Source organism: Xyrauchen texanus, chromosome 23, assembly GCF_025860055.1.
Source record: "Xyrauchen texanus isolate HMW12.3.18 chromosome 23, RBS_HiC_50CHRs, whole genome shotgun sequence".
Classification (NCBI taxonomy): Eukaryota; Metazoa; Chordata; class Actinopteri; order Cypriniformes; family Catostomidae; genus Xyrauchen; species Xyrauchen texanus.
Window position 1 is genome coordinate 23,582,173 of NC_068298.1, and position 13,607 is coordinate 23,595,779.

Consider the following 13,607-nt stretch of genomic DNA (forward strand, 5'->3'; position numbering starts at 1 on the left):
TGAGAAAATCATGAGTATTTTTATTTTTGGGTGAAAGATCCCTTGGTTCCGTTTATTTATACCACTGCTTGAGTAATTTATAGCTAATCCACAATGGAAAGTTGATCCAAATTGGTTGCCAAGTAAACTGATAATTAGGTTTGAACTGCTACTACTTGCCAAGTAGTTACAGTTAGATACTGCAGCCTTCACATTTCTGCAGACACAAATGGAACAATTGAGGAGTGCAAAAGCAATGAAAAAAAGAAAAGAGGGCTTTGTACAAAAAAATTAAATGATCAAAACAAGCATGCGTTAATTGAGCTTGAGGATGTGCTGATGTAGCACTTGGATTAAAATATCAAAATAATACAGGACTGCACAAACAGCAGCTGTCTCCATTGTTACAGGATTAACCAAGTTGACTAATGCTGGTAACCAAGAAACCAACAATCCTCTGCAAATACAGTTCTTTCAAGCTCAAACACTCCTGAGATTCTTGGCAGTGGCGATTTAGCAGTCCAAAAGCAAAAGATAGGGAAAGTGCACGGTTACTTCTGAGTTTCTAAGATGTTGAAATACCATGGGTTAATCTTTAAATACATGATTGTTACTTTGATCCAAATGTAACCAATGAAAAAGGGGGAGCAATCAAAATAAAACCGCATGCACAAAGGATTAGGCCAATACCACCTCATCAGCGAATGCTATTCTTAATTCAGCCACTTTTAACAGCAGTCATTCTCTGCCTTAATTCAGGATGAACATTGAGTGTAAAACTGTCTTCCTGCTTTTCTTTCTGTATTTATGAATAAGGGGTAGAGATGACGTGTTTGAACCATGGGAGGGAAAAGGCTCTAAATGGCCAACGTCACAGAGGAAATGCAGATGAAAAAGCTACCTGCGTGGGCACACAATCGCTATATATTGATATAGTGCTCCAAGGCCGTTACTCAAAGGATGCAAAGATGTGAAAAAGAATAGTTGTACACTGTATCAACTAGGGATGCACCGATACCACTTTCTCTTCCCATCTCGATATCTGAAATCTCAGTATCTGCCGATACCAGTGTTTTTTTTTTTTTTCATAATCAATTTAGAATATCTATACCTCAATGAGTGATGCTAATTATATGTAAAGAAACACAAACCTCTAACTACACATTATTTCAATATAAATGTACAAACTATTAAGAAAAACATTCAACATGTATCTGGACATTAAAGGATTCTGATAATTGTTTTGTTCAATATACCTGTAAGGTTTAAGTTCACTTTTCATTGTTATTTTTTGGAACCCATCAAACTTAAATATTGTTATAATTTGTAAACAAATAATATTATTATTATTATTATTATTATTGACTAGAACTTTAAATACAACAGCAATACATTTCAATCGTGCAGCTTTAACTTTAAAACCCTCTGGTATTTATTTTGACATTCTGAAATCTCCAGGAAGTCCTGTGTGTCTGTTTGTAGGCAAGTTCACAGTAGTTTAATTTGCTTCTCATTCAAATCTATAAAACGCACCTCCGGCGCCATTCTAAATTCATATAAGTGAACCGAATTATTGAGAATCTACATCAGAGATGTTGTTTGCGAATAGCAAACAGTGTCCTGCTAGGTGTTAAGTCCAATCTACAATAGGTGCACAACAGAATTAGACTATATTAAAGCCTCCATCAACTGACAAGAACTAATTTTTACCTAACATCCTTTAAAGGGGTCATGACATTTTTTATTGTATTATTATGTTCCCTTAGGTGCAATTATAGTATTAATATATTTTTTTTTAAGAAAAACTTTTAAAATCTAGTGATTTATGACCTTTTCCCACCCTGTTTCTCATCCTCTGATTCAAACAGTCTGTTTTGGGGGCGTTTTCCATTTAAGACTTCAGTGTTAACGCTCACTGTTATGATTGGCTAACGTCAGTGCCTCACGTATCAATTATTGACGCTCCCAGCCAGAACAATATGCAAGTAAACTAAGTAAAAACACTGTGATTATTCATAATGAATGAAATTGCGCTTTAAAAAGTAGTTTAAAGTTTAAAATAGATTACTTACAGTTTGCGTCGTCGTTGTTCCCAGAATAGTCGGCACAGACTTATCTTTGAGCAACAGTTTTCTGGCAAAGCCAGAATCATATTGAGATTTGTTCTCAAAACAGTCATCCTTAAAATGTACAGAACAAATGCTTAAGTTAACACTGCCGTGACTGGGACGTCCGCAAAAAATAAACTGCATCCATTTTTCCCTGACGTCTGGATCTTTCGGCAGCTTATTCAGAGGTTTTGTTTGACCACAGCCAGGAACAGCACATCTGTGTGGCATCGTAATTTTCCTGTGCACAAGTAGTCTCTGTCAGAGCTCGCTGTCCATCGACTGAACACTTGTGAGGCGACGGCGATACTGAAATGAGCGTAGTTGTCTTGGCGCTTAAAGCGTAGTTATCTTGTGCTGGAGGCGGTCATATGCAAACGCTGGTACGTCACTTCTAACCGTCACGTCACTTCTAACCATGAATCCAGAACAAGCTGTATTTTGAGCTTGATTAAATAAATGATTCGTTTAGAATGGGGAGGACGTCTTAAAATATTAAACTTGCAGGACGTTTTAATGATACAAAGACCAAAAGATCAAGGCAAATTTGGTTTCTCATGTCATGACCCCTTTAAAATCGCCAACAGTAACAGAATAGCTTTGGAAAAAACACATGTCAGCTTTTAGCTCTGGCAAAAAACTGTAGTCCAAGTCCATATAGATAGGAGGGACTACCCTTTCACAGGGAAGAGCTCTATGACTATATTCATAAAAACAACAGTTGAGTCAACACAACACATGTATATTTAACAAAAAAAAACCTTTAGTTCCCCCAACACCAAACATTTAGTATTGTACAGTAAGTGTAAAAGTAGAAATGTTATGATCTTGGTTAGTCTGTGGTTAGAAAGCCCTCCCATGTATTCATATTTTTACTGAAGAGTTTGAAAGCATTATAATAAAAACTAACAAGTGTTAGATCCAGGAACAATGATTGGTAGAAATGTGTCAAATAGAGCATCCCATTTGGAAATGGGTTAATTCAAGGGATGGTTATCTGACAAAAATCACAGAAAGATTAAGACCCCAACCCTTTGTCCCAGAGAAAAATAGATATTTTGGTACAAAGTTAGTAGTCAAATTTTCCAAGGACGTCTTTGCTTTTGCAAGACATACCAATTGAATTTTTTTAAGGGGGGGTGCATCCTTGAACTAACACCGTTTCTATGTATTTCATGAATCTCTGGGGGGAGCAAATGTTCCAAATCCACTTTTTTTTTTTTTTTACTAAAGATGCAAGCAATTGGTGTCTCCGTTTTTATGCTGAAACGTCGCTTGGCTGTTTGCTACTAACCTTTCATGTTACTCTTGGGTTTGTCAGTTTGCTTGCCTGTGGGGGTTTGTGCCGGTTGCCCCTGTACCCCTGAGGTGGCTGCTTGCTGTGCTGCTTTCTGCTTCAGCATGGTCCAGTCAAATGTGTAGTCATACTGGTGGTTCAGAGTCCTGGAAGAGATCAAGTGGCAGTGAGTACATCCATTCAAAAACCACATTACTGTAAACTGAAAAGTTCAAGCAACAGCCATTAAAACTACAAAAATAAACAAGAGGACTTCACAAATGGGATGCGTTTAGATCCATAAGACTTGTCCACTTCCTTTGTCATAAAACAGTGTCAAGTCTGTGAACTCAGACTCTACCTATTGTTTGCTACAATTTTTTTATTTGTCACTGGTAAACAAGTTATGACTAGGGAGTGACTTGTTGTTTGGGAGTGTTGAGATAATTAATCACCTGAAAAGAATGCGGAAAAGCTGACGCAGGTACATATAGTCAGGTGCCTCTTCAAACCGCAACCCACGACAGTAGTTCAGGTACATGGCAAACTCTGCTGGGAACCCCTGGAAAAAGAGCCAAACTCATGTTATGAAAGAACAAATTTACACAGCCCCAGAGATGTCATATCAACGTGACCTGCTCCATTTTCTTTTCAATTCTGGTATTACAAAGGATTAGTAAATAGTCAGCACTGTCAACAGGAAATAAACAGACAGCGATTACGCAGTCATGTGGGCCAGAACAGTAAGGCATGGGACAAATGTACATAGATGTTGCCCTTCACAATTGTTGAAAAGCCATCTTTCAAAAAGTTAAACACATTTTAATTGCACTTCATTTTTCAGTTTCATTAGAATTTTTGGTTAATAAAATAAATCATTTCAAAGTTTGAAATCAAGCCATTACTGTGTAGGCTATTACTGAACAGAAATTACCCCATAGCACCACTTGGTGTTCAACTAGCGGTAGTTGGTATGAACGTGATCACCACACCGGTGTGAAAATTATGATATCATGGCAAGTCTAGCCATGACATAAAATTATATTTAAACGAACATTCATAATTCCTGAAAAGGCTTAGAAATAGCAGCAAGTTGCCAAAAATAGTACATTTCTGTTCTACTAACCACATTCACAGAAATATATGGCATGGGTGTGTAAACATATACAGTTAGCAGCATTGTAGGTAACTAATTTGCATAGACATGACTGGTGCTTTAAGGTTCAAGTATACTTCATTTGTGTGTGTTCCGGATCACCTTTGTGAGTATACCTTTCTCACCGCGAACGAATAGGAAATTGATGCATGTGCACTTCAACTGCTTTGTGACACTCTTTTAGTATAGTCAATGGCCAGCGTATGCTCAGATGACACGCACGGCAGAGGACCGTATGTGCGAGTAAAGAAAACCTAGGTGGCACGCAGACAAGCCACGTGGCTGTTCTGACACAATTTGTGTCACATACTGTGAGCGGAGCATTCCACAACGTGCAAACACCAAGTTTACTTTGGCCTTTACACGCATATTGTCATAACTTTGACATTAAACAGGGAAAACACTACACATGCAAACACAATTTCGCATGTAGTGTGTACGCTGTATTGTAAGGTATGATTGTGGACTTTTGTAAAACGTTTGTGCAAGGATATGGAATTTCACATACCTTACACAACACCTCGACAGGGGTCGACATCTTTTTCTCACTAATCTTCTCATACTTCTGTTTCTTTGTGGCAGCCTGTGGGCAAGAAAATGAAAATGTTGCACACAGTTTGATACTGACACGGCGGTTCAACAGAGTGCAGTCCCACAGTGCTGAGGGCCATAAATAAACCAGCTGAAAGAAGATTTACTGCACTTTTAGGTACCACCTGTTAACTTATTTCACTCTGCATAGTAATCTTTAGTTTTTACAACTACAGATTTTAATTTTGTGGATAATATAAGAGCTTACAATGTTGAGTGACAGTAAGGAGTATTCCCCCACTCAAACTAATTACATTAAGACACTATCTGCTGTCCATACTTATTCAACATTTAAACTAGTGTTGTCAAAAGTACAGCTACATCGGTACAAAATCAATACTAAAATAAGAGATGTAACAATACCAGTGTTTCTGCAATATCAAGCACTGAATATCCGGTACCAGCGAGCAGTATGACAGACACAAGACTGCTTTAAAATGCTCAAGCTTATTTTGCTCTGTTACTCCTTTTAAACTGAAATTGACAATTAATCAAAATAAAATCATGACATGTCATAGTGTGATTTATTAAACCGCTAAAGGCTGCAATCTTAGTGTGGATGAGCTGCGTATTATAAATAAATCAGACCACTCATCCACTCAAAACTCCACAGATACGGAGTAACATTCACATTGTATGAGATGGAGCAGAGCACTAATCCATTGTGAACCACGCAGCAAATGTAATATATATATAATTTATACAATTAAAATCACAGCATTTGCGCCTTAATCTCAACTCAACTTTATATAGCATTTAAAACATAACATTTCTATATGACCATATACACAAGGACTGCACGATTATGAAAAATATCATAATTGCCCTTGATATTGTAATCGTGAATATGACGATTATTTGATGAAATTACTGTAATGTCACTAACCAGGCAACCGCTTCCAGGTTCATCAGAACAGCAGGTTACATGCTATGCTGCAGTTTTTCTTTTTAAGCATTACATACTGTAATAATGTTTGTTAAATGTTACTAAAGGTTATTATAAAAGGTATATCTATGGTTTAAAGTGAAGAAATTATGTACAGTTGAAGTCAGAAGTTTACATACACCTTAGCCAAATACATTTAAACTCACAATTCCTGACATTTAATCATGGAAACATTTCCCATCTTAGGTTAATTAGGATCATTACTTTATTTTAAGAATGTGAAATGTCAGAATATAGTAGAGAGAATGATTTCTCTTTCATCACATGAAGTTTACATACACTTTGTTAGTATTTGGTAGCACTGCCTTCAGTTTAACTTGGGTCAAACATTCTGGGTAGCCTTCCACAAGCTTCTCACAATAAGTTGCTGGAATTTTTGCCCAGACAGAACTGGTGTAACTGAGTCAGGTTTGTAGGCCGCCTTGCTCATACATGCTTTTTCAGTTATGCCCACAAAATTCCTATCAGATTGAGGTCAGGGCTTTGTGATGGCCACTCCAATACCTTGACTTTGATGTCCTTGAACCATGTTGCCACAATTTTGGAGGTATGCTTGGGGTCATTGTCCATTTGGAAGACACATTTGAGACCGAGCTTTAACTTCCTGGCTGATGTCTTGAGATGCTGCTTCAATATATCCACATACTTTTCCTTCCTCTTGATGCCATCTATTTTGTGAAGTGCACCAGTCCCTCTTGTAGCAAAACACTCCCACTACATGATACTGCCACCCCCATGCTCTACGGTTGGGATGGTGTTCTTCAGCTTGAAAGCCTCACCCATTTTCCTCCAAACACAACAATGGTCATTATGGCCAAACTGTTCAATTTTTGTTTCATTAGGACATTTCTCCAAAAAGTACAATCTTTGTCCCCATGTGCACTTGCAAACTCTAGTATGGCTTTTTATGCCGGTTTTGGAGCAGTGGCTTCCTCCTTGCTGAGTAGCCATTAAGGCTATGCCGATATTGGACTCATTTTACTGTGGATATAGATCCTTGTCGACCCGTTTCCTCAAGCATTTTCACTTGGTCCTTTGCTGTTGTTCTGAGATTGATTTGCACTTTTCACACCAAAATACATTAATCTCTAGGAGACAGAATGCATCTCCTTCCTGAGCAGTATGATGGCTGCATGGTCCCATGGTGTTTATACTTGCGTACTATTAATTGTACAGATGAATGTGGTACCTTCTGGCCTTGATGAACCAGACTTGTGGAGGTCCACAATTTGTTTTGAGACCTCTGCTAATTTCTTTGGATTTTCCCATGATGTCAAGCAAAGATCCAGAGTAGAATAGGCCTTAAAATACATCTACAGGTGCACCTCCAATTCCGTACACCTATCAGTAGCTAATTGCCTAAAGGCTTGAAATCATTATCAGGAATTTTCTAAGCTGCTTAAAGGCACAGTTAACTTAGTTAAACCACTGGAACTGTGATTGTCAATTAAAAGTGAAACAATCTGTCTGTAAACAATTGTTGGAAAAATTACTCATCTCATGCACAAAGTAGATTTCCTAAACGACTTGCCAAAAATATAGTTTGCTAATAAAATTTGTGAAGTGGTTACATTTTTTTTTTTTAATGACTTCAACCTAAGTGTATGTAAACTTCTGACTTCAACTATAGGTTCTTTTTGAACTACTGACAAAACAAAGTCAATATGCCTGTATGCCATGTATCATGCATTCACATCCTCACACATTTAACACTGGCAAAGCATGAAAAATGTGGCATAAACTAACATCAGACATGCAATGTGTATACTACTGCTTAAATTATTGGCCCACATACACTAAATTACAATATTTGGCATTCAATAGTCAAACTGAACAGCTGATCATGATTGAAGATACTTACCGCATTTAAAATCCCATACTGTGATCTTGTTCACATAAGATCATTAGATCATATTTGGCCTCAAATCTTTCAAAGCGGTTGCACTTTGAAAGGTAAGATCAGCCGGATTGTGAGTTTGTTCAATTCGTAAAAATTGTAATCTACCGACAACAGTTGTGGGTCAAATAGATATTTATTTGGGCAGACGCAATAAAGATGGTCTGTAAAATATGACGTTCAAGACTTTGTCCAAAACAAGCCACTTTATAGTGGTTTAATTCATAAATACAATGGTTTATGCTTTAATAAATTGTACACAGAAATAGAGCAAAGTAACAATGGTCAAACTCTACCATTATTGACTGAAGCACTGTTTGAGCCCTGCAGTTCAGTGCAAGCTCACTGAGATTTCTGCGCTCACAAATGCTCACATATAGCCATTTAAAACACAATAAATCAGTTATATAGACCCTGTCTATAACTTGATTATAATGGTCAGAATAGTTTTAGTTTTGTTGCTTGTTGGCGGTTTGTTTACCTACGGTAAATAAAACAGTGAGACATGGAACAAATTGAAAATATTGTTTAACAGCTACTTTTCATGTGTCAGATGATGTTTCTTTAGCACTACTTTTCATGTGCCAATGCAAACAGAGATGAAACATACTCCAAGTAAGCATCTGGACATCAGACTATTTAAAACTTGCACAAAAGGATAGGTTGTCATGACTGATTGGACTGTAGACTCACTGCATCTCTGATTGGCCATTGTCGTTACATTGCTCAACGCACATGTCTGGGATTGGTTAGAAACTCAACCGCTGTATAAATACGTACTAAATAGAAACCATTACCGCAACTTTCTAGACTCAAATTGAATAATCGTCTGTTTTCACGTTTACATAATTGTGACAGCTGTAATAGCAATTGCCATTAGTTTGATTAATTGTGCAGCCAGTAAACACCAGTAATCTAAAACAATACAAACACTCCAAAACTGAGTCCTACATTTCATTTGTCAGACTCAAAAGGCCAGTGTGAAGAGATGAGATTTCAGATGTGACTTAAGTCTTGAATGATCACAGTGGGCCGTTGCAAACTTTTTATCCCGAAAAGTGAAGCTTCCGGCAAAAAAACACATAATAAAAGCATGATTCATAATAAAAGCTAGATGCTTGAAATTTAAGAAACTGAATAAAAACATTTTACAACTGTATAGTAAAAAGTAATATTCATTGTAATAATAAATCAAAATAACAAGACAGACAGCTGTTGAATAAAAGTTTGGCCAAAAAAAATGCAAGACATGTTGAAAAGTTTGAAAAACTTTTAACTTAGACACCATTTTGATGATAAAATTAAATTAAACTTAAAAAAAATGCTATGGAAAATAATAATTATTAAAGTAATTAATTAAAAATAACTAAATTGGTGTGTTCAATAGTACATTATCATATTAGCATATTTTTGCTGTGGTATTAAAATTGGTATCGGTACCAACTACTGACATTTTGATCTAGTGACAATAATTCAAACCATTTGACACTTTCATGCTTTTCAAAACAATCAATGCTTTATTCAAAAGACATTTATATTCCAGTTATTTGAAAAATGTAATGTCATTTTCCTTCATTTTGAGACTTGAAATTTGATTACAGAAAACAACAAAATTCACCAGACTTTGCATTATCTGCCTTGCTTACCTTCAGTCCCTGCCATGGCAGGCTGGTTCTGTTGAAGTACATCAGCACGTATCCTAGTGACTCCATGTCATCTCGACGACTGTAAGATAAACCAAAACTTTAAAGCTCAAGCCAGCAGGACTAATGAGGGCAGATCATTTAAAAACGGCAAACATAAAAGAACATCTAAAATTGTAAGTAGAACGCAGGAATACACGCAGGGGGGGTGTGATTGAAATGATCACTAAATTAACTTGCCGAACACTGACATACCAGTGCTCTAGTAAAGGGCACGCAAGTGTTGCCTATCAATCACTTAAAAGATCATAAGATGCCATGATCATGATTTATGATGCTCCACATAATCTTTTATAACAAATAGGGTTGGGCGATGTCCCCTAAATTGGCAGTTGACGATGTTGACAGTAAAACATCGCGATGGACGATGATGTCGTCCGGAGAGGGGGGGTATAATTAATTATATAAAAAAATTATAATTTCGTTATTTTACCAACCCAACTAATGACTCATCGGCGCTTTATCAGTAGGTTGCATGACACGTGAAGCATTTTTTTTTTTAGCTTTCACTTAAGAAGAGTTTTGCACTATTTCTTTTAATATATCTCTTTACATAAATAATATTTTCCACTTAAAAACTATAATTTCGTTATTTTAACTCACTGATGAGCAAAAGGTCAAGGGAGAAATGACCATGTACCTGCAGGAAATGGCCATTGATGGGGAAGAGGACCCGCTGACTTGGTGGAAAACGAACGACAAAAGGTTTCCGTTCATGGCAAGATTAGCACGGAAATATCTGTGTATATGTGCTACCAGTGCTCCATCAGAGCGGGTCTTCAGCACAGCGGGTAGTGTAGTTACTCCAATCCGCAGCTTATTAAAACCAGATAAAGTGAATATGTTGGTATTTCTGGCCAGAAACATCGAAATTTAAACATGGTCTATGGTGAAAGATATTAGACTTCTTTACGCATTTTTCGCCATCCGTTGCGGAGCTATTCGATTTTGCATAGGCTATTAATTTTTAATCGTTCATTTGTGTAGTTCATATGACCACTTTACAATATTTCAATAACAATTTATTTTGTAGCCTGTGCTGAAGTTAATTGTGCTGCTAATTATAAGTGCAATTTATAAAAAAAATAGTTATTATTAGTTATTATTTATAGCATAGTTATTATTTTCCATAGCATTTTTTTTAATAAATGTGTGTTATTCATATTCACCTTGTTTCTTTCATTTGATTTGACATTATGGATTTATGGCCAAGGAAATTTTTCTTTAAAAGTATTAACCAGACAAAAAGTTATTTGACGTTCGCTGGTCTGGGTTTATCTTAAACTGCCGCTTCAGTGTATACAAGAGCTATGTGACAATGAGCAAGATTTTCTTAGACACTACAACTACTAATAATTAATTAATAAAGGCTATTTTCTTGTAGCCTACAACATAAAATATTTTAATCTAAATGTACAGTGTAAGACATGTAAAAAAAAGAAGCTAACAATGTCAAGATCAATATTTGTGTAGCCTGCCTGACACGGTATTTTCACAGACTAACACGTCACGTCTCTGGCATATACCACAGTATTTAAAATAGCATATATGCATTAGTTATATTCTCAATTTAATTTACAGAGCAATCCCTACAAAGTTTTTAGGTTAACTATAGAAGAGACTAGGATTAGTGAGTCACACTAGCAAGACTCGCAAAAGGGGGCGTGGCATCACGATGGTGGCTCTACATCGTGATGTTGGTCAGCCATCATGATGGACGATGATATCGTCCATCGGCAACAAAAGACTTCAAAGAGCTTGTTCATCCCAATTGGTAAAAGATAGGATTTTAGGTCAGCTGTAAATTATGCTGCCTGCTGGACAACATGGTTAAGAGTATCCATCGCTAAGAACAGAGCTATACCACTTGATGTACAGGACTTCTCACCTCTGCTCGATGCCCAGATGTGCGTTGATGCTGGCATATCGAGCTGTGCCTGTGAGATTTTTGTCTTCTCTGTATGGTATGTGCTGTCGTGTCCTGTTGTCTCTGTATTTCTTGGCCAGACCAAAATCGATGAGGAACAGCTACACAAAGTGGAAAAAAATAAATAAATAAACAGCCGTTTTATTTTAAGAACCAACTGGAATAAAGATTTTTTTTTTCTTTCTCTCCAACAAATTCAAGTGATGTGATCAGAGTCCACTATGCAAATAAAGCTTACTGGGAAAAGTGAGCACAGCTATATCGACCCCATTGGCCCTTATCATGGCCTCCTAATAATACCCATCCCTGAATTGGCTACATCACTCTAGTCCCCACCAATAGCTAGTGTGTTGTGAGGATACTGGTGCATTGTGGCTGCAGACACATCCAGTTGGATGCTGCATAATGGTGGAGGTTGTGGAGTTTCCCCCTATACTATGTAAAACACTTTGAGTGCCTAGAAAATACTATATAAAATGTAAGGAATTATTATTGAACCAGCGGGGTTCGAATCAGCTCCAAGAGCATTTACGGCTGTCAATGACTGCAATCTGTCTCATTTGTAGAAAGCCACACTGATCTAGTGCCCCATAAACACATACAGGCCACAGTTCCAGAGAGTGCGTTACCCAACAGATTTTCACTGAGGCAGCAGTCATATTGTATCGCATCCACTCAGCCATGTCACGGTTTACTTGGCTCAACCAGGGATTTGAAACTTTTTTCCTCTTGTCAAGAACATTTGTAACACCATGTAAATCCATTTAGATGTTTCTATAGATAAAGTCAGGGGAAAACATAGTCAGCGCTTAAAGAAATATGCAGAGATTTTTCTGATTAACCAACTTTCTATTTGTAAAGACCATGAACTTGACTCTGTAAAAGTACCCTGGAACAACATCATTTCAAAAGACACCTGAGAGAGTACCTCCCAGCAATACAAAACAATTTTGTCTTAGGTATCATGAAACCAAGCACAATAATAAGAGAACATATAAAAAGTGTTTTTTGACCAAAGCATTTTAAAACAGATCATCAAATTAAGTAAAAACTTTTCCCATCTCAAATAACTCAAAGAACAAGTACTTCGCCGTCATAACTATCAAAACCCATGCAAACATTAGATTTGTTGCTATTATGACTGCCTGTCAGGGGTCAAAAGATGATAAAAAAATAAAAATAAAAAAAATAGCAGTGACGGGATATAACGGTTTCAAAATACACCTTGGTTTAAACGGTTTTCATACCATTGACATCTTATTCATGGTAATGCATGAATACAGTCCGTTTTTTAAGGCTACATTTATACAACATCATAAAAACTTCACTCACTCATTCATCCTAAGGTTGGGCGATTAATAATTGTATTTTTAATTACGATTTTGGCTACCAACGATTATGAAAACAAGATATTCAAGATAAAACGATTGTGCCGCATTCTGTTTCATAATGGAACAACCCAGTGTTATAGCTTTAAAGCATCCTTTATTAAAATAAGGAAGTGGGTTATGAAAAACTCTGAAACTGGCACTTCTCTGCGCGGTCAACGCCGCGGCTATAAGGTGCCTGAAGTGACAAGGGAACAGACTGAATCTTCTTACCTGATGCACACTCTGGCGTGGGAACACTTGTCACTCGCACGTGTTTGCGGCAGTTAGATTACAAAGTGATGGCTTGCAGCGTAGTGAATCATAATATACGTCACTTTGACTTTGTGTATCTTATGAAGAAAATCGGTGATACGCAGCTCTATTAAGAGAAAGTTTGTTTTTTGTGAGTGGATGGATCGAAGAGAACATATAAGGTGAGTGTAGTCTTGGCCATTATACACTTCAACAAAATTTGTTTGATTAGTATTTAGTAGTATCCAAAAAAATATCGGAAACTCATTTAAAACTACGTACATTTACTTTAGGAGCTATACTGCAGAAGAAACTATTGTTATCTGAGAATGCTGAATACAATATTTAATCAGGGCTCGACATTAATGCTTGTCCGGGACATGTGGATTTTTGAAGAGGCAA

The 13,607-nt window shown here is 36.8% G+C and overlaps 1 protein-coding gene across 4 annotated transcripts in view; it reads right to left on the reverse strand.

Annotated features, from left to right (window-relative positions):
• Nucleotides 1-13,607, reverse strand: part of LOC127663341 (casein kinase I) — a 47,103-nt gene that overhangs the window by 16,228 nt on the left and 17,268 nt on the right. For 2 of the 4 annotated variants that reach the window (XM_052154878.1, XM_052154881.1), the window contains 5 exons: nucleotides 11,545-11,684; nucleotides 9,600-9,678; nucleotides 5,028-5,102; nucleotides 3,819-3,925; nucleotides 3,382-3,530 (listed from right to left, as the gene is read on the reverse strand). In XM_052154878.1, the coding sequence (XP_052010838.1) occupies nucleotides 3,382-3,530; nucleotides 3,819-3,925; nucleotides 5,028-5,102; nucleotides 9,600-9,678; nucleotides 11,545-11,684 (550 nt within the window). Of the gene's footprint in view, nucleotides 1-3,376; nucleotides 3,531-3,818; nucleotides 3,926-5,027; nucleotides 5,103-9,599; nucleotides 9,679-11,544; nucleotides 11,685-13,607 lie in introns of those variants that run through there. The other 2 variants (XM_052154880.1, XM_052154879.1) reach the window with 2 other exon arrangements.